At 31.6% G+C, this 21,785-nt stretch overlaps 1 protein-coding gene and 2 long non-coding RNA genes across 6 annotated transcripts; 2 read left to right on the top strand and 1 right to left on the bottom strand.

Annotated features, from left to right (window-relative positions):
* Window positions 1-8,556: 8,556 nt before the first annotated feature.
* LOC107886845 (beta-amylase) lies at window positions 8,557-11,699 on the top strand. 3 transcript variants are annotated; one of them, XM_016810926.2, is made up of 7 exons: window positions 8,557-8,968; window positions 9,456-9,527; window positions 9,616-10,014; window positions 10,097-10,525; window positions 10,606-10,815; window positions 10,923-11,162; window positions 11,245-11,699. In XM_016810926.2, the coding sequence occupies exons 1-7, from the start codon at window positions 8,708-8,710 to the stop codon at window positions 11,446-11,448; spliced, it is 1,815 nt and encodes a 604-aa protein (XP_016666415.1). In that variant the 5' UTR covers window positions 8,557-8,707; the 3' UTR covers window positions 11,449-11,699. The 3 variants fall into 3 exon arrangements, with proteins under 3 accessions (XP_016666415.1, XP_016666416.1, XP_040957154.1); XM_041101220.1 differs by having other exon boundaries at window positions 8,871-8,968; window positions 9,183-9,527; XM_016810927.2 differs by lacking the exon at window positions 9,456-9,527 and having other exon boundaries at window positions 8,558-8,968.
* Window positions 11,700-12,805: 1,106 nt separating this feature from the next.
* On the bottom strand, window positions 12,806-18,631 carry LOC107886846 (uncharacterized). Of its 2 annotated transcripts, XR_001680930.2 has the most exons (3): window positions 17,557-18,446; window positions 17,114-17,474; window positions 12,806-13,060 (listed from the first exon to the last, which is right to left on the bottom strand). It is a non-coding gene; the product is annotated as an uncharacterized lncRNA (long non-coding RNA). The 2 variants fall into 2 exon arrangements; XR_001680929.2 differs by lacking the exon at window positions 12,806-13,060 and having other exon boundaries at window positions 17,100-17,474; window positions 17,557-18,631.
* An 804-nt stretch (window positions 18,632-19,435) lies between these two features.
* Window positions 19,436-21,517, top strand: LOC107886844 (uncharacterized). Its single transcript, XR_001680927.2, has 3 exons — window positions 19,436-19,844; window positions 20,204-20,320; window positions 21,172-21,517. It is a non-coding gene; the product is annotated as an uncharacterized lncRNA (long non-coding RNA).
* Window positions 21,518-21,785: the final 268 nt, after the last annotated feature.

The raw sequence follows: 21,785 nt of genomic DNA, 5'->3' as shown, positions 1-21,785 counted from the left end.
TGCCATCCAAAATATCTCCCTTGCAAAAATTTTCTATTTAGGTCCTTCCTCATTAGACACTTAAGCTATTTAATCACTTTCACATGTTTTACAACTTTACAATTTAGTCTTTTTTATTTAATTAACCACCCAAACGATAAAATTTTCTAAAAAAAATTTTAACATCATATTACTAACACTCCATAAATATTTATAAAAATATTTTCGACTCAGTTTTACGAGATCGAGGTCTCGATACCTCATTTTCAACTTAATTTATTTAATAATTTCTCTTTAAATTTTAATTTCACCTATTTAAAGTATTTCTAACATCTCTCTCACTTCTAAATATTATTTTATTTTAATTTCCTAATCCCAGTTATCGGATTTAGTGATCTTGAATCACTGTTCCGACACCACTGAAATTTTAAGCTGTTACAGTCTTGTTGGTGCCAAATGTGGCATATTGATTGTATGTTCAGTTGATTATGGAAATTTACACATGTTTTGGGCAGGTCTAATTGGTTGTGAAATACATTATAGGTCAATTTTAAAAGGTTGATTTATGCTATGCCTTAAGTGGTTTATTATGACGTATGCAGTCTCACATATGACTGTGTGCTCTGTATGATCAGGGTAGTTCTGGATAAACACGGTTACAACCTATCACACGTTCTAGCTACACGACCATGTGAATATTTATAAGATTTTATATTTAGGTCCACACAGTCTGATGACACGGTCGTATGACCCTGTTATACATGGTTTCAGTTTGTGACACATTTTGGATACACGACCATGTTATCTAGCTCCACATAGCCTCAGCCTGTCACACATCCCTGTGACCCCTGTTTTAAAATTTTACCTTTATTTTTGCATAAGTTTTAAAATAGTCATGAATTGATTTTGAGTCGATTTAAGAGCTTTCATAAGCTCGATTGAGACTTGGATTTGTTTGAAATTCATGTTAAACATAATACATGACTTGTATTTATCGATTTATTGAATACTGTTGATGAAAATGTATGAGATTGTTTCTGTTTATTGTTGTAGCATCCTATAGTTCGGGTGTGGTGATCGAACCGGGTAAGAAGTGTTACAAGATAATTAGAGTTAAGTTTTCGATGTTAGGTATTTAGAAATTGGGTTCTTGAATGAAATTGTATTTTCAAATTTGAGTACTTTGATTTGGGTTTGGGGATTTCGGTATTCTAAAATTGGTTTTTGGAATTGAATGTTTAAATTAGGGATTTAAATTTTAAATTTTATTTTAAATTCTAATAAATCAAATTTTTTTAGCGTGCACTGCACCTTCAAGGAATCTACTTTTTTTAGAGATTGGATTGACAAAACCAAAATAAGTTAAAGAACCAATTTTTATCCTCTCAAAATTTAATAGTTGTTTATGTGTGTATATATATTTTTCCATGTTGTTTATTTAAGAGAAGATGCCAAAATGGTACTATTATTGATATTATAATGCTATATATATATTTTGTAACTCCCCTAATCTAGAATGAATCGATATATCACAAATAAAGGGTATCAGATTTGGACACTAAGACTACTTAACTTGAACATCAATTTCAAAACTTTGTTTTAACATAAACAAACTCATTTGAATTTATCTAAGCCATTTCTAGGCTTCATTTAAAGTTTGGTAACAAACAGGGACCATTCAGGGGTTATTTGGGTTAAAACAGGGCATTAATGCATTTCCTCCACCAAATTCTCCATCAGTATCAGCTAGTGCAACACCTTCTCCATCAACATTAGTTTCAACTGACCTCTGTCACCCAGTATAGCAGCTATTGTACCTCCTCATATAGCTCCCCCAACATCAAACCCTACCTCTAACATTAAAACAACACAAATTAAGGTAAGAAAGTTCAATTGTTTGCTTCCTTTTTCTAACTACCAAATTATACTTGACAATGTTTTCTTCTTTATTGTTGCTAGGTTTATAGGATTTCAATATCAATTTACCAATCTCATGCAAAAGATTTAATTAACCCTGTTTTCATACCACAAGTTAGTCCAACTTGTATTGAATTCATATTGTTTTTGGATAGAATGAAATCAGTTTGAATTGATTTGACACTTCTCATGTGTTTTGGTTTTGCATTGAAAGTTGTATTGATTTCATATTGTGAGGAGATGTGCCTTTACCGGTAACGGTTGTTGGTGCATTAAAACTATCAAAATTTAGACCAGGTAGAAAGAGAGTAAGACATATTCTCATTGGAATGGGGTTATTTACTGATGATCAAACAGATTACAAATTTTGAATATAAGTATATCATTACATTTCTCAAGTTGCAATAACTTAAAATAACATATACAGTTTTGGCTTTACAGTTAAAGTTTTTCTTCACATGTAGTTTGGGTTAAATGGAGAGACTACGATATCTTTGTCATGTGAAAAACAAACTAAAAAAAGGAAGCTTAAGAACACTATTGAAACATTAAGCACTCAAGAAAGTAAAATAACTAAGATTACAAAGTCAAAGTCTAATCCAACCAAGATCTAAAGACCTTTATGGATATAGAATGATGAGTCTGTTGAAATAATTCATCATTTTGTGCAATTTCAAACTATTGCCACAACAAAGCAATGTATAATACCACAATAAAATGAAATGTAATAGGTAAGAGATATAAAATGACAATAAGCCTCTTTTCATTTCCATCACCATAAGGCATTACAAATCATTCTTCACTCTTTCCCATTATTATAAAACATTACAATATTGTTCATCACTCTTTCGCATACCATAGAACATTACAATATTGTTCAACATACACTTTGATTGCATCAATTCACTAGCATAACAAATGAATTAAGAACATAATCAAGAAAACATTAAAACAATTTTACACATAACTTTATTGCTTTTTGATATCATTTCTTTGTATGCTTTCATCTTTTATTTCTGATACGTCACCTTCTTCTGTAACATTTGCAACTCATCCATGTCCACCAAATGTTTAAGTTCAACATTTTCAATCCTCAACTTCCTGTTTTCACTCAATAGTATGTTGATTTGCACTACTAAATCTTCCACTACATTGTTATTATCTTTCACAATTGTTTGTCCATCGCCACTTGCATCAACCCAACGAAAAAAATTGCATCCATTAGATTATAAAAGAAAACAAAAAAAAATCAATTTAAACACAAAAAATCATAACAAACCAATTTACACGAATTTTAAATCGTAACATGTATTACAAAGTACGAACCAAACATATTTTGGTACGAGAATATGCATTGAGCATATTGCATTTCCCCCTAACTTTAAATCTATAAAATGATTTAGTGCATTATAAATTTTGTGAAATGAGATGCTAAACAAAATATATATATATATAATTAATAAAGTTTGGAATAAATCACATTAAAACAATAAGGGGACAAAATTAATATGAGAACAACATTTTTATAACCCGTAAAAAGCAATATATTATATGCATAATTACAAAAATTATCAAACTCAATTAAAATATTTACCAATAGCCTAAAATGATGAGAAACTAACTCAAGTGCAATACATGTCAAACTAAATCGAGCATTTAATGATAATATCAAAAAGCAATTAGGGGTTCCAACTTTAAAGACCAATCTGATCTAAAAAAAAAAAATCTAGAGATCAATATGAAAAAAGTTATTAATTTTAGGGACCCAAACAGTATGTTTAGCTTTTTTTTTATTTATGTGGAGTTACAGAAATCTGAAAATTTTAAAAACTTAATTTAATGGACAAAAAGGAACTTAAATTCTTCTCTCCATCCAATTATCCAAAGCCATTCATTTGAAAGCTGTGTTTCTACTGACGTTCATTAACTGTGAACACACGTTTTTTTGGTACAATAGTCAAGTGTGACTTCTTCTTCTTTTTTGCCTTTTAAAATTCAAATCTATTAAATTAATTGAAGATAATGAGATATTGAGATAAGGGTCGGTTATCAGATACGGATTGAATTAAAATTAAAAGATGGTATAAGAAATGCCAATTAATTAATTATTTATTTATTTTTTAGTTCTTGGTATCAGTTAAGTATGCTTATTGGAAGTTGATTATTTAAAGATAAATTACATTTAATTATTCCTTTTATTTTCTTAAATGTCTTAAATTTTATTTTAGATCATTCTTTGTACATTAAAATTTTACTATCATTACAATTTTTCGATAAGTTATTGATGTTTTAGATAAAATTTATTATACCCAACTGATTTACTCATAACCCAACCCATAAAAAACTTATTTATTTTTAAATTATTGTATGGTTGAAAAAATTTATCTGTAAAGTTTATATTTTTTTCTACCACACGATAGTTTAAATATACATAGATTTTTTAATTATAATTCGGGTTGAGACATGAGTAAACCAGTTGGATATAATATATATTCTCCAACTTATCAGTAACATAACTTAATAGAAAATTGTAAAGGTGTCATGATTTAAATAATTTTTAATGTATAAAGACTAATTTAAAGTAAATTTTAATGGAGTGACTAAAATCAACTTTACATAATAGTATAGGAAGTCATCATAGAGTTTGACTTCTAAAAATACATATTAATATTTAATTTTATAAATATCTAATTCACACTTAATATATAATGGATAATTATCTGGCACATTGTTAATGAAAAATTTTAACTCTGCAAATGAAGTCGAGATTTTATTATGTGATCTTAAATTATATTTAAAAAATTAAAATATAAAATAATAAGTATATGTCAAAATCTCAAATTCGCTTATGTATTCAATAATTATCTATATAATTATGTAATATTTTAGAATTAATTGACCAAATATTAATTTAATTTAATTTATAATACAACTATTAATAAGTTTAGGATCTTAATCTCATTGTCTAGAAAAGTTAGTGTGAATTGGTAAAGAATCAAATTATTTTTTAAAAATGTAATTATAATTAATTAAAATTAATCTGAGTTTATTATCATTGCTTTAAATAGGTACGTCGCTCGGAGTACTTATTCCTGCACGCCAAATCAACTATCCCGTGTTTGAAAGCTTGCAGCATACCTTTTTCTATGGTAAGAAATTTGACCTTTTTTAAGTAAAATTTCGATGCTAGGTTTTGATTAGTCGATGTATAATGTAGTCAATAGATATAAAGGAATTTCAAATTATTTTTTTTGAAAAGTAAGAAATAAACATGAATAAAACTTTAAGAAATTTCATATATTTTTTTCTAAAAAAAAGTAAGAAATAAAATACAAATGAATAAGATTTCAAGGTTTGTTTATTAAATGAATCAAATACAAATGAAGTTTGTTTGTTTAATTTATTTAAGTTTGTTATACCCTCACTCGACATGGACACCTAATGGCACAATAAACAATCTGAGAAGCACTCATAGACGACCTTCCGCCTTGCAGGCCAACCACCCGCATGCCTCGAAACTTTTATAAGGCTAATCATCTTGGGCCACCCACTATTAGTGGGTATACACTTCCAACCACTCACTATTAGCGAGTACACGTTTACCACCAAGAGGGGACCACTAAATGGCCATTGAGGCATAACAACCTCATGCTATCTCGACAAAGGAAATGTTAAAGCAGGCCCTCATTTGGTGTCAACCAGCCTGTCACCTAGCCGATCATATGAGCGGGCCATCGCTTGTACTGTCTGTGACATAGCACCATCGGGCATGGGGACTTTCCCCTTATAAATACTTCAAGGCGTGACGATGGAGGGATCTTTTCCCTTCCTTCAGCAACCTTAAGTATATCACCTAACACACGGTCTCTCTCTCATCTCGTTAACTCCTTGACTTAGACTCTTCATCTAACTTATGTGAACCAGTCTCCTTGTCACCACCACTATCTTTTCATTCTTAACTCATTTAAAATCATTTAAAATTTATTTATTTGTTTGATTATTACATAATTAATAATATGATTATTGTTCTTGTGCTTATTTTATTTATAATATAATATTAACATTTATATTTGGTTGTTTTATATCTAAAAATATTTTTTTTATGTTGATTTGTTTATTATTTATGAACATGTTTGTGAAAATGTTTGTTTAATATTCACAAACAAGTTCATTTAACTTAAATGAATGGACATGAATTTAATTTTTTTTTTACTTTTATACCGTATATTAAGCCCTTAATTGAATCAGTGTCACAACTAGACACCAATTCAATTAGATAATGACTAAAATATCATCTCTTTACAAAGTAAATTATATTATTATAAGGGTATTTTATCACTTTTTAATATCTTTTATATAAAAAATAGAAAAAAAACACACATATCATAATTAAATGTAGATTATAAATTAAATATCATAATTTATTATCTATTTATTTAAATAAGGGATAAATATTAAATTTATATATGAATTTTGATTTGTTATAATTATACACTTACAATTTAATTTGTGGTTCATATTTATACACGAAACTTTAATTTTGATACAATTATATATATTTAAAGAAATGGATACAAATATTTATTTTTATATTAGATTAATAAATTATTTGTATATGCAATATATCAATGTAAAATGGTGCTAATTCGATAGTATTGTCTTTAATTTGTAAAAATTGAATCAAATCAAATTTTCGAACATAAAATTGCACAAAATGAAAGTTTATATATGACATTACACATTAGATCAATGTTTATGTATAATTTTAAAATTTAAATTTAAACAAGAATTTGATATTTGGACCTTCAAATGCAGTTGGGTCCAAGGCAATCAAATAACAAACTAGACCCCATGGCCAATGTCTTTCTTTAGTTATACATTTTTGTATGCTTTAAGTTAATCTACCTATATGTTGAATTTGATGCTTCTATGGGGAGAAATCACATTACTAAAGGAAAGTAAATAATTTGTTTTTTTTAAATAAAAATGATAGAAAATTTGGCATAATAATGAAACATAACACAAACATGACATAAAATAAAATAGAAAAAATAAAAAATAATAGAAAAATATAACATGATAATGAGTATCTGAAAGGGGTATATTCTTTTTACCAATATTAATAAATATTAATACCATGTACCATTTTAGATTTATGATTATTTTTATACAAGTATTAATTTAGTTATATAAGTTATGATACTACTATTTCGAAGTTATATATATAATGAAAAAATAAAATTTTATTTCATAAAAGTAAAAAAAAAAATTATTTATCACAATTTTTGTAACTATTATCAATCGTAATACAGTCATCCATCTCTATATCAGACACTCTCTATAATAGCATTTCGCTATAACAACTAAATTTCTAGTAAAATCAATTTTTATATTTTATTTTAACTCTCTATAATATATTTTCACTTATAAAAGTAACATTCATAGTTATGAATAGTTATGAAGTACATTTCTTATTAAATTATTTCTCTACAACAACATATTGTTTAAATTTTTTATTAAAATTATAATTATTTCATATAAGCAAGCTTGTTAATTATAATTTATTAAATAAAAATGACATAATTAAAATATTGTTTCAATAAAATATTTAAATTTCACATGAAAAATCTATTAATCATATTTTATTAAATGAAATAATCTTCAATTTATGAAATTAATGATATAAATTCAATAAACTATTAAACTGCCTAATTAAATATTTTACTATGAATTTGAAACATTATAAACTTAGAATTTGGTTACTTGAATTTCATAACTCATAATTAATTAATTAAATTTGATAACTCAAACTAATTAATTAAACTTGTTAGATTTACATCATAATTAGTCCTGTGAAAGAATATACAATAAAATAGGGTAAACTACAAAAATAATCACTTTTATTTGCCTCAGATTACATTTTAGTCACTTATGTTTGAAATGTTACGTTTTAGTTACTTACGTTATTGTTTTGTTAAGAAGTGATCACTCTATCATTAAACTCCGTTATCTCCCTAACAGTAGTCCTACGTGGCAGTCCAAATAGGCTTTAAATGTCAATATAGATGTCCAGTAATTGGGATGAAAATAAGTTTTTAATTAAATAAATTTAATTTGGACTGCCACGTAGGATATCCAAGTTGGCATTTAAAACCCATTTGGACTGCCACATAGGACCGCCATTATGGAGGTAATGGAGCTTAACGGTAGAGTGATAATTTCATAACAAAATGATAACGTAAGTGACTAAAACGTAACATTTCAAACATAAGTGAAGAAAAATATGCATAAAAGTGACTTTTTTGTAGTTTAGGAAATAAAATATACATAAAAGGTTAAAACCTTTAAAAACAAATAGAGATAAATGAATATTTTAAACACATAATAATTAAACTTCAACATCTTCTAGGACAAGATGCCAATGGCAGCCTTCAAACATCAAAAGAGTGAAGAAAGGAACAAAACTGAGGATACTGACGTTTACCATAAGAAACATATCCACCATATATATTTATGAATTGCAATTACAAACAAACCAATACCTGAATATCTATAGATCCTGACCACACGTCTCTGTGTTTTCAAGGGTGCATGTTCATCCCTTCCCCATGTAGACGACTCCTTTTTTAAATCTACAAAAAAAGAAAAAAAACATAAGATAATTTTCATTTATCAACCATGGAGATTGAAGACCACAAAAATAATTCCAATATGAGTAACAAACGTGATTTTTATTGCTTACTGAAGCGTTTTGGCCGTTGGCAGTCCTCCATTAATCTTTTCGCTCGACTGTTTAGGAGAAGCATAAGCCATGATCAACAACATGACAAGCATTATACGTTCAACACAGGGTGGTTGTTGGGGAAGTGATAGACTTAGGCTTCGGCTTTATGGCAGCGTTTTCGACCTGGCCGTGATGCCATTGATAGATAGAGTTGAGAGCTTACAGGGAGTAATAAGGAAGGTTAAAAGAATAGAAGCTATGGGGCAAACAGGTAGATCCAACTATGTTGATGTAACAAAATTTCCCAAAGCAGGGACATCAAAGTTATCAACAGATGAAATGCCTGAGGTGAGTTGAAAAACTATATATAATTTCTTGCCTTACAATCTTCATATACATTTTGGAATTCAACCCAAACTGAGCTAAACCCGAATTCAGCCTGTTATGTAGTCTTGAGTAGGGTTATTCTTGTCAACTGCAAAGAAATGATGGTTAATAAGGACATTCAACTAATATGGAGATTAAAATGACTGTAATGTCCATGTGCTGAAACTTTTTGTAGTTCCAACACTAGCAAGTTTTATCACAAGTGGCAAAGTGCAATTTCCTGAGCAGAAAGGAAGATAAACATTTGGCTTTTTATTATTGAAACAAACAGAAAGACCCTAAGGAATCAAATTAAAATGTGCACCTTTTTCCTTGCAAAGATAAGGCCCCATACCATACAGAATTTTGGCTCTTTTTATTTCTTTTATTTGGTCTATAAAGCAAGAGCTTCATTACTACTGCAATCTCAGACCAATCTGCATTTCCCTTTGTTAATCAAAACATGCAGGCTCCAACTGCTCCTTCCACTTACAATGAAAAGATGTTAGCAAACTATGTGCCAGTCTATGTGATGCTTCCAGTAAGTTCCCAGTAAACATATCGAGTTACTGAAAGATAATTTATCCACTAACTCTATGTTACTCTTTTCTTTTTCTTTTTCTCCTCAGTTGGGTGTTATTTCAAATGATAATGTTTTTGAAGATCAGCCCAAGATGGAAAAGCAGCTCAAGGAGCTGAGAGCAGCTGGTGTTGATGGGGTAATGGTTGATGTTTGGTGGGGGATTGTGGAATCAAAAGGACCTAAGCAATACGATTGGAGTGCTTATAGGAGCTTGTTTGCACTCGTTCAAGAATGTGGATTGAAACTACAAGCCATTATGTCATTTCATCGATGTGGTGGCAATGTTGGAGACGAAGTTACCATCCCACTTCCACAATGGGTGCTTGACATTGGTGAAACAGACCCTGACATATTTTATACCAATCGGAAAGGTAACCGGAACAAAGAATACCTCACTATCGGTGTCGATAATCAACCTCTTTTCCATGGAAGAACTGCTGTCCAGGTTAGTGTATTTCAGGAGTTGTTCTGTAATGATTTTCATATACTTCAATAATGATTAAGATAGATTGTTGAATTGCTTGTAGTTGTACAGTGACAACATGAAGAGCTTTAGGCAGCACATGTCAGATTTTATAGAAGCAGGGCTCATAATAGATATTGAAGTAGGACTTGGTCCTGCAGGTGAGCTTAGGTATCCCTCTTATACAGGAACACAAGGATGGGTTTTCCCTGGCATTGGAGAATTTCAATGCTATGACAAGTACCTCGAAGCGGAGTTCAAAGAAGCAGCAACGGGTGCAGGCCATCCCGAATGGGGATTGCCTGATAATGCCGGGGAATACAATGACACGCCTGGATCCACAGAGTTCTTTGGATTGAATGGGACATACATGACTGAGAAAGGGAAGTTTTTCTTGACTTGGTACTCCAACAAGTTACTAAACCATGGTGATGAGATCCTTGATGAAGCTAATAGAGCTTTCTTGGGGTGTAAACTGAAGCTAGCCGCAAAAGTATATCATTAAACTAGAAGCATTTTTAACCAGAGGCTTAAATCTATCAGATTTTACTTATTTTTGTGTTAAAAAAACAGGTAGCTGGAATACATTGGTGGTATAAATCTCCTAGTCATGCAGCAGAACTTACTTCAGGATATTACAATTTGAAAGATAGAGACGGATATAGACCTATTGCAAGGATGCTATCAAGGCATTATGCTATTTTCAATTTCACATGTTTGGAGATGAGGGACTCAGAACAAAGAGCTGATGCTAAATGTGGACCTCAGGAACTTGTTCAACAGGTAAAAATATAGGGTCAACATTTTCTTCTGCAGGAAAACAAACTCATATGAAGTACATATCAAGCTGATTGCAGAGTGAATTCATCCATGGGCACATTGTTTTGCAGGTTCTGAGTGGGGGGTGGAGAGAGGAGGTAGAAGTTGCAGGAGAAAATGCATTATCAAGATACGACAGCAATGGTTACAATCAGATGCTGTTAAATGCCAGGCCTAATGGTATCAGCAGAGAGGGTTTGCCAAAGCAAATTATGTATGGGGTAACATATCTTCGTTTATCAGATGAGCTTTTGAAAGACAAGAATTTCAAGATATTCAAGACATTTGTGAAGAAAATGCATACTGATCAAGTAAGCAAACATTTACATACATACATAGACAATACCCTTGAGGGGATAAAGTTGGTGTTTTTTTTTTTTTTTTGTTTCCCAGGATTACTGTGCAGATCTGGGAATGTACAATCACCAAATAGGTCCATTGGAGCGGTCAAAGCCAAAGTTGGTGATGGAAGATCTACTGGAAGCAACCAAGCCAATGGAGCCATTCCCCTGGGGTGAAGAAACAGACATGAAGGTTGATGATTTTGATGGTGTACTTGCTAATTTGATAAGAAAGCTGTTTTCCTTGTTCAAGTGAGATAAAAGGGTCAAAAAAATAATTGGAAATGGAGTCGAAATAAATAAATAAAAACCTTCATGGTTATAAATTATAATATAATCACCAACTCTGTGAATAATTATAACAAATGCCATCTGTATTTGCCAGGAATCATCAGGCTTATCAACCATAACTTTCTTCATTAAAAGCAAGTAGAGAGTAGATTTGTTCATATTTTCTCTGTACAATTTTTCATTGAGAAACATAATTTCAACAATTCTTTTTCTTTTCTTTTTCTTTTTTACCAAATCATTGCATCCTTAAGTTCTTCTCCATCATCCTCTCTGTTTCATAATATCCCTTGGTCAACCCAGTCCAATTATGGTATTAGTATGGCTTAAGATGTGATTTGGTACCCAACACTTTTTTAATGTATTATATGTAATCTAGTACCTGTATTTAAAAAAAAATTATATATTTTGGTATAAAAAATAACAATGTTAACATTTTAATGTATAATTCATATTTTAGAGTTGATTTAATGAAAGTTAAATTTACTAATATTATTAGGCTTGAATTTTTATTGTTTTTGTTAATAAAAAAATTTTAGTGAATTGTTTCATTTTTCGTTTAATTTGTCAAATACAATTCAATGGATGTGATTTAATTTAAATTTTTTTGGTTGATTTAATGAAAATTAATTGCTAATATTATTAGTTAATTATGAATTCTCATTAAATCAACTCTAGAACTCGAATTAAACACTAAAAAGTTAATAGTGTTATCAAAATATATAACTTTTATCAAATATAAAAAATACATTGAACTTAAAAGTAACCCCGATATCACATTAACAAAATGAGTTTAATTCAGGTACCAAATTTATGCATTAATTTATGCATTATCTTTACAAAATTTGGTCATATTATTTTATGAAAAATTGAGTAATTAATTTAGTGGTAAATCACGTGAACATAAATGGTTGATTTTTTATTAATTCATTGCATGTATATAGTTGAATTTGAACTAGTAATTTTTAGGTAAACAATTATTATAGTTTGATAGTATTACACAATTGGATTAACTTCTCAGTTTTTAGTGTATTTTTGTAAAAAAAATGTAACATTTTCAGAGATAATGTTAGATTCTGGCATAAAATTTTTCTGATTGGATTGCTAAAATAGCACATTTCCATATCTAAAAAATATAAGGTTGTGGAGTGTTTCTACCACTACAAAAAGAGATGGTCTCTCCACTTTTAAATTATCCCATAATTTGTCATTTTCTTCTTAAGTCAATTTTTTTCCCTTTCTGTTTGTAATTTTTCAATTGTACATTTTGCTTTGAAATATATTTGGTAATGTCTGAGCATGTAGGTGTAATTTGCTAAAGCTCGTTAAATTTCTAGTGTTCTTTATTGTTTTTATTTATCTTTTAGTATTTTGTAAGATACAATTACAGTGATATATTATACTATTAAATTGCATTGTAGGGGAAAAGTTTTTATTTTTCTATAGGTATAAAATAGTCTGCTACCCTAGCACGCTGAAGTCTGTCGCCACTAGCATGATTATTTAGGTCTTCTTTTTTCTTGTCTTTTGTCTCATATTTCGTCCTTTTGCAATCTGTGCTTCATCAAGTCGCTCTTATTCTACATCAATGGAAAACGAGTTAGCAGATCTGTCACTCAATGAAGAAGAAGATGAAATTTTGTAGATTCAAATAGATCATGTCTCGGGTAACGAAAGGGGTGAGTTCCAATTAGTAGGCTATTTTCTAATGACAAGTATTATCCACTTTCCAGCTATGAAAAACGGATGGCAAATCTGTGGCATACGGTTTGTGGGGTTCAGATCCAGGATTTGGGAGAAAAATGGTATTTATTTCAATTTTTTCATGTTATGAATATGAAAAGGGTTCTCAAGGGATCCCCATGGACTTTCAACAATCATCTGCTAGTCCTTTATAAGCTACAGTGGGGGGAAGACCAGCTAAAAGTTCCATTAATTTTTTCTCCTTTTTGGGTACAAATTCATGATGTTCCAGTTGGTTTATACTCAGAAAAATTAGCCGTACAATTGGGTAATTTTTTGGGGTATTTTTTGGAATATGATAGAGCAAATCTAGGAAAGGAGAATCGTAATTATATACGTATAAGGGCTCAGATTGATATTAGACGACTATTGAAAAGGAAAAAATAGGTTATGTTTAATAGAAGATGTTCATATGTCAAATTTAAATATGAACGATTATCTCTGTTTTGCTTCTATTGTGGTTGATTGGGACATAATAATTCGTTTTGTGAAGCTAAAATGTTGATTGGGGTGGAAGTTGTTGAATTAGGTTGGGATCTATCTCTGCGCGCTCAATCACGCAGAGCCTTATCGATGAATAGTATCTGGCTTAGGGAGGAGGATAATGATGGCAAACGTGATGGGGATAAGAGGTACATTCGGGGCTTAACGAATAGAATATGGGGTGATGATAATAATGCAGGAGGTGGAAAGATTATTGATCCAATCTTGGGCTTTAATCTGGAAGGGGGGTCATCAACTCTTGATCAACAAAAAGAAAATAGGACATCAGATTTGATGCATACAATTATGGAGCATGATCTAGAGAAAAGAGTCATAATTGGAGAAGAAAGGAAGAAGAGAGCTAGATGAGCTTTAGAAGATGTATCGGTAAGAGAAGAAATTGATAACTTATTGGTAAGGAATAGAAGACTGGTAGAGTTCAATCATTTAACATCGGCGGCTGCCCAGAGGCAAGTCGACCGGTTACAATGAAAATCTTAAGTTGGAATGTCCGTAGTTTGAGAGACCACGGACGATTCGGTGACTCCGGCATATGCTGAAGGTGTATATCCCCAAATTGTTTTATTTATGGAGACTAAGCTGGGTAATAGACAGATGGAACAAGTGCGACGGAAATGCGGTTTTGTGCATGGTTTGGAGGTTGATTTAGAGGGTAGTAGAGGAGGCTTATATATGGCATAAAGAATAGATCTCTCGATTAGACTTCAATCTTTTTCAAAAAGACATTGATGTGGAGATTGAGGATACTGAAATACGAGGAAAATGGAGATTTATAGGTTTCTATGGGTCCCCTTATGCACAAGATAAGAATGACTCATGGGATGTCTTGAAAAGTCTAAGTACTGACAACGACACACTGTGGTTTGGTTGTGGGGACTTCAATAAAATAATGTATGGGTCTGAGAAGAAAGACGGATTACCTAGGGACAAACGAAGAATGGATTTATTTCGGAGAACTTTAGAGGAATGTCATTTGATTGATGTAGGATATTCTGGCAGATGGTTTGCTTAGGAGAGAGGTAATCTTTCAAAGATGAATATACGTGAAAGGCTTGACAGAGGAGTGGCTAATACTAGATGGATATCCATGTTTTCGGAGGTAAAAGTACAACATTTAGTACACTCTTTTTCAGACCATTGTCCTCTATTAATTAACACGTGTAGTGAAGAAGAACGGTTGAAAAATAATTTTTTTAGATTTGAAGCGTGGTGGCCATTGGAGGATTCTTTTTTCAATGAAGTTAAACGAATTTGGGAGATGTCTTCAAGGGACTTATTACAAAGGTTAGAAGATGTTAAGAAGAGATTGGAAAACTAGGCAGGACAAATCCAAAGGAATCGAAAGAGGAAGAAGCAGGTCCTTACAGCTAAGTTATCAGAATTTTATGAAGCAAATAGAGATGATAATAACCTAGCAGAGCTGATCGACATAAAAATTCAGTTAAATTTCGAGATTGAAAAAGAAGAAAGCTACTAGGAACAGAAGGCTCGACTGAACTGGTTAAAATTTGGAGATAAAAATACAGCCTTTTTTCACAGCTAAGCAACTCAACATAAAAAGAAAAATCTTATCCAAAAGTTGCTAAATGAATATGGTAGCAAAACTGATGTATTACAGGAATTAGAGGGTTATATTTCCAAAAGCTATTTTCGACAGGACAAATGGGTGATTCAGGTCATTTATAATCAGGCATTGCTCGGTGCATCCAGGATGAGGACAATAAACAACTGGCTATAAACTATACGAAAGAAGAAATAGAAGTGGTGGTGTTCGAGATGGGACCTACGAAGGCGCTGGGAGAAGATGAACTTCCTAGACTATTTTATCAAAAATGTTGGCCCATCATTGGAAATAAAGTCACTGGATTCTATCAACGTCTTTTAGATATGGAGGTTAGTTCGATTAATTCTACAAATATTGTGCTCATCCCAAAGAATTCTAATCCTTCTAATATGACGCATTTTCATCCAATTAGTCTTTGTAATTTTTTGTATAAAATATTGGCAAAGGCTATTACGAATTGTTTTCGAGAAGTGATTGGAAATGTAATGATGCTGCACAGAGTGCTTTTGTGTCAGGAAGATTAATATCTGATAACGTGCTGCTAGCTTATGAAATTCTGAATAAGTTGAAGTAGAAGAGGGTTGGAAAGAAAGGGTTCAAGGCAGTAAAACTCGATATGAGTAAAGCTTATGATCGGGTACAGTGGGATTTCATAAAGTAGATAATGATAGAATGGGCTTTGCAACTAGATGGATAGAGATCATTATGAAATGTATTACTACTGTTTCCTATTCAGTGGTCATGAATAGACAGCTAGGAGTGAAATTTCAGTCGCACAGAGGACTTGGGCTGGGTGATCCATTAAGTCATTTTTTATTTCTTCTATGTGGTGAGGGCTTATCGAGTCTAATGCGATTAGCAACAAGGGAAGGTCTTTTGAAAAGAGTGAGGCTAGTAGGAATGGTCTGCCGATTTCACATTTGCTATTTGCAGATGATTTTATCCTATTTAGGGAAACAACAAGAAGAGGGGCACAGTTATTCAAAAACATTTTACAAGAATATAGACTTTTCTCGGGTCAATGTGTGAACTTCGATAAATCAACAGTTTTTTTCAGTAAAAACACAAGGGAGGAAGATAGGCAAATGTAGCTAGTCTATTTGGGAGTTCGAAGTTCAAGCGAGCCTGAGCACTATTTGGGTCTACCGAATATGGTGGGGAAGAGGAAGAAGGAAGCCTTTCAAAATTTAAAAGATCGCCTTAAAAAACGTATTGATAACTAGAGTACCAGGTTTCTATCACAAGGCGAGAAAGAATTTTTTATGAAATCTATTCTCCAAGCTATTCCTACGTATACGATGACCTGTTTTTTATTGCCTAGTTCTTTATGTGGTGATCTCGAAAATATCATAGCGAAATACTGGTGGCAGAAGGGGCATAGGAAAAGGGGAATTCATTGGTGCGCTTGGAAGAACCTTTGTTTTTAAAAAGAGAATGGTGGTTTAGGTTTTCGAAATTTGAGTCAATTTAATATTACGTTGCTTACCAAACAAGGATGGCGTTTGATTAATTATCCTAATTCATTACTAGCCAGAGTTTTAAAAACGAAACATTATCCAAATTCGAATTTCCTGGAGGCTCAGTTAGGAAGTTTACCTTCACTCACCTGGAAGAGCATATGGGCAGCTAAGGGTCTCCTTCAGAAAGGCTTATGTTAGCGAATTGGAAGGGGAGATAAAGTCTCTATCTGGAAGGATTGTTGGATTTAAGGGGTTGAATAATTGGAAAGGCAGAATAGCTCAGACAATTTAAAACTAGAGTTAGTATCGGATCCTATTGATAGGGTAAATAGAAAATGGAAGGTACAGTTGATTAATGATACCTTTTATTCGGAAGTTGCCAGGAAAATTTTACAGACCCCATTATCGAAATTAGATAATGAGGATTTCCAAGTTTGGAGGGGCGAACCGACTGGTGAATACTCAGTTCGTAGCGCTTACAAACTATTACAAAATGCTAATCTGGATCCTAGCAATTATTTATTACAGACCTAAAATAAGAAGTTTTTTGGAAAGCTATAGAATCTACAACTACCATCTAAGATTATAGTCATAATCTGGCGCATTGCCTGGAATTACATCCCTACTTTAGCCAATCTTAGATATAGAAGAATAGTGACGAAGTTGTTTGTCATTGTTGTGGTTATGGGGAAGAAAATTGCCATCATATTTTTAGGCAATGTCCTGTAAGCATAGAAGTCTGGCAATTATTAAATTTGTCTTGGATCACAAATATTATGCAGCAAAATTTCTAAGAGTGGCTTACCGCAGTTTTCAAACAATGAACAGATGAACAGTGCAGATATTTTTGTTATACTTTATGGTTGCTTTGGTACTCAAGGAATCAGCTTACACATGAAAGATTATACTCAACAGACAAAGATCTCGCACAAAAAGTCCAGAACCACATAGCAAAATATGAAGGGGTTAGAGCAAAGAAGAGCCTATCGAATATGGTGTATAATCAAAGAACTGTAGAGAACCTACCGATTATAAAAATCTAGTTTGATTCTGTGTTTGATACCAGAAACTTCAGATCGGCGACTGGGCTGGTGGTTTGGGGAACGACGAACGAGTACTTGGCCTCAAAACCGATTCTTCATTATAATATTGCATCTCCGTTTGCAGCAGAAGCATATGCAGGATTAGAAGCAGTTAAGTTAGGAATCAAAATGGACTTTCAGGAAATACAAATACAGGCAAATTCACTAACAGTGATAAAGAAATGCCAATCAACCATAATCGATTATTTAGTTATTGGAGCAATTATCAGAGACATTCAGGCTAAGAAATCGTGCTTCTAGAAGATAGAGTTCAGGCACATCCAAAAAATGAAGAACATGAGTGCTCACAATATTACGAATGAAACATTGAAGAGAAGTGAAATAGCTTACCTGGAGGATGTAGAGATGAATCGCCATAATGGTGGTATCACAGAACAATAGGCAAGAAATCTGGATTAAGAAGATAATAGGAGATTTTGTTTTAAAAGTAGATAGCAAAGAAAGAAAACATTGGGCAATGCAATCGTCAGACGGATAGAGCAGATGGGACGGGTGAAATGAAAAGATAAGAGGCTTAATGGTTTCTAGCCATTGAAAGATTGACTAAGGGTAAATTTAGGCTTCCTTTTTCTAGGCATAATTATTATCGGTCGCCACACTTTTGCTTTGTCATTTCTTTTCTTTTATTGTTTCTTCCTATTTTGATAGTTTTCCTTTTAATATGTAATAGGCCGGACTGTTTATCTTTTGGGCTTGTTTTAACAGGCCTGAATCCTTTGTCTTCTTTTAATTTATTTCAATAAATACCCAGCCAATTCTTAATAATAAAAAAATTACATTGTAGGGAGATATTTACTCTTTTTATCTTATGCGCATAACTTGAATTTCAAACATTACATTGAGTTGATAATACTAAATTCTCAATAAAATCAAAATTCTAAAATATGAGTAATTTCAATACCACACTTCCGTGATCTTATATTACCTGATAATGTGATATTTTATTTTTCTATTTTTAATAACTTTAATTTATTTTACTTAAATTAAAACAAAACAAAATAGAATAAATCAAATTCTCTAATTTCTTTTATATATTCTTCGTGTGCCGCTAAGTTCAAGGAGTCCCAAAATGGGTTATCCGTCCAACCACTTCGGAATTTTGTGTAATGGAGGAACATTTAGATTTGTAAATTGGTTCTTCTTGGTCAGGTGGGTGTTACTGCCTTCTCTTTTAACAAAAATTGGTGCTTCATTTATCATTAAATCATTAATTATGGTAAAATTTTAATAATTTATTAAAAATATTTAAAATTGATAAAATATATAGATACATCTACAATGAATTTATAAACAACTATTTGTCTAGATTCATTCAAAATGAGTATAAAATTATAAAATTTTTTAAAAATATTAATATATATTATATAAAAATTTAAATATGTAAAAAATCTGAAAAAATAGTAATTTATAAAAAATTATAAAATTCAAAGAAACAACTTGATCAAACTTTTCCGAAATACTTACAACATGTTTAGTTGGGGGCTTAAGAATAGATTCCAGCCCAATTTGGCGGGCCAACCACCAAACATTAGTTTGGTTTGCTGTAATGCTATTATAGCCCGAATCTATTCAAGGCGTATTACAGGGAAAATGTTGAATAGTTATTCCTTTCCCTCACCACTGAATAGCCATTTGTTCCCGTGTGAAGTAAAATTTTTTCCCCCTTTTCAATTTTTGCCATCACCTCTAAGAGAGAATGAAAAAGCTCTGAAACCATCATCTTCTCCCTCAGTTTCCCTTTTTCCCTTTGATTGCAGAAAATTCCTAGGTCAATCTATTCTTCGTTCCTTCTTTTTTTTTTCTTCACCTTTTAAGCCAATAAAACCTTTTGGTTGCAGAATTGCAACACTTTTTTTTAGCTTTTTCACTGCATTTTTTATTTCCTTTATATGAACTTTTTGGTAGTTAGAGTCATCAAAAAGGAATCAAGAGATATCGGAATGGGGAAATCTGGGACTTCGAGGACGAAGTAGTGGTGGCAGTGTCGACGGTAATTTCACTCCCTCTCTCCGAATTTATTTCTATTTATTGTTATTTTTAAGCTTAGGGTTCTCATCTTTATTTTTCTTAGTTGGAAACCAAAGACAATAAACTTTTCATGTATTTAACAGAAATAGTTTCATATTCGAATAATTAAAGCACGAAAATTAACATTTTGTGAAAAGAAAAAAAAACAAAGGCAGTATTTTTCTTTTATTGGCAGCATGATTATGTGAAAATACTGAAGTTGTCTCTTCATTAGAAACTTCTAAAGAACTAGTGAAAAAGAGGATTAGATAGTGCATGGAATGCATTTTGATATTTGATTGTGGTTACACGAATTATCATTCATTTGGAAATCATCTCCAGGAAGATCTTCCCAGCTTGTGAAAGCATGTGTGTGTGCTATCCTGCTTTGAGTCAAGATCTCGACAACCTGTTAAGCATTACAAGAAATTATTGTCTGAAATATTCCCCAAGTCTCTTGTGAGTATCTACTCTTTTCTTTTTCTTCTTTTTGGATTATACATTTTGGTAATGTTGGTCTTGGTGAAACTAGATAGGAAATCTTTGTACATATTTGGGTTTTTGGTGATGGCTATTTAAGTTAGCTTGCTTTTGAGTACTTTAATTTTTAATGTAAGGATATCAATAAGGAATATTTGATCCTGCAATATGCCAATAATGTCTGCTAAAGTTTTTCTTTTTGAATCGGCGCTAGATTGTTGTTGTGATTGTGGCTATTCAGTTGGTTACTTGGACTCACCTGTGAGTGTCGGATACAAGTATGTGTCCTGTAAGGATATGTTCAATTTTGACATAAGTTTTTCATGTATTTGGAGATTCATATCCTACACTCATATTCATTTAAAATGAAGAATTAAGCTACATAGCTGCCTAGAGTTCTCGGCTTTGACTCTAATGCCATTTGAGTACTGTAATTTCACAAATAGAATAAAAATACACTCCTCTATAGTTGGTTTTTATACTTTAAAAGAAAAAAAAAAGTTATTCTTTGGTTGGATCTTGGAAGTAACTAGAGACTAAGCAAAATTATTAGATACGGTTAATTAGCAGTTCAGTTGGTGCATTTTTGAAGAGTCATTGTTCATTTTCTGTTAGTTCATGCCATTGTTTTAGATGTCAATTTTCTGTACATTACAGAAACTATGGCCAGGGAAACATTAGATCAAGTTATGGCATATGCACTTTCAAAATCTGGTTTTTATCAATCTGCAGCATACATTTCATGTCTTCTTTTTGCAATGGCATTTTAAGAATGCCATTTTTTCTTATTCCTAGAATGCTTACAAGTTATGACTCTTTTTGTTTACCAGAATAGTGTGAGAAATATGTCAAGCCTAAAGATGTTGTAGGAGCAGAAGAAGTGAAGTCAAGTGACGAAAAACTGAGTGAAAATGAATATGCTGCCTCAGATGATGAGGAAATCGCCGGAAAATAGATCTTTAGGCACATATTATGCCCTGCATACTCACTACGAAAATTGTCTTGTGTTGTACATGATGTTCAGCTCCAGGAAAATTCGAACATGACAGAACCGGGGAATATTTGGAAAAATTCCTAATTACCCCTTTTTGTCAGTACTATCCATGGATGTTTGTGTAAATTAATCCGTTGTTGTTCAATAATTCAAATATTTATCCACTGCTGAGACTTTAAAAAGCAATTCTCCCATATGCTCCTACTCCTTATGTGCTTGCATCAATTATACTACCATTTATTATGCTTTGTTAGTGTTCATTTATACATTGGTTGATCTAACTTTGGTGATGACTTATTTGGTTGCCAATGGAATTTATATCTCCCATATCTCCAACACTTTATGGTGGAATCCATTTTGCATGGCTTTTGATTTGGTCTACAAATTTTTGGTTGGCTAGGGTAGTCTCATAGAGAAGTTAAAACATAGGTTTGTTTGGTGTATAAATGT

This window comes from Gossypium hirsutum, chromosome A03 (assembly GCF_007990345.1).
Source record: "Gossypium hirsutum isolate 1008001.06 chromosome A03, Gossypium_hirsutum_v2.1, whole genome shotgun sequence".
NCBI classification, from domain to species: Eukaryota; Viridiplantae; Streptophyta; class Magnoliopsida; order Malvales; family Malvaceae; genus Gossypium; species Gossypium hirsutum.
The sequence above is the reverse complement of the archived record's forward strand: the minus strand, read 5'-3'. Positions and strand labels throughout refer to the sequence as shown.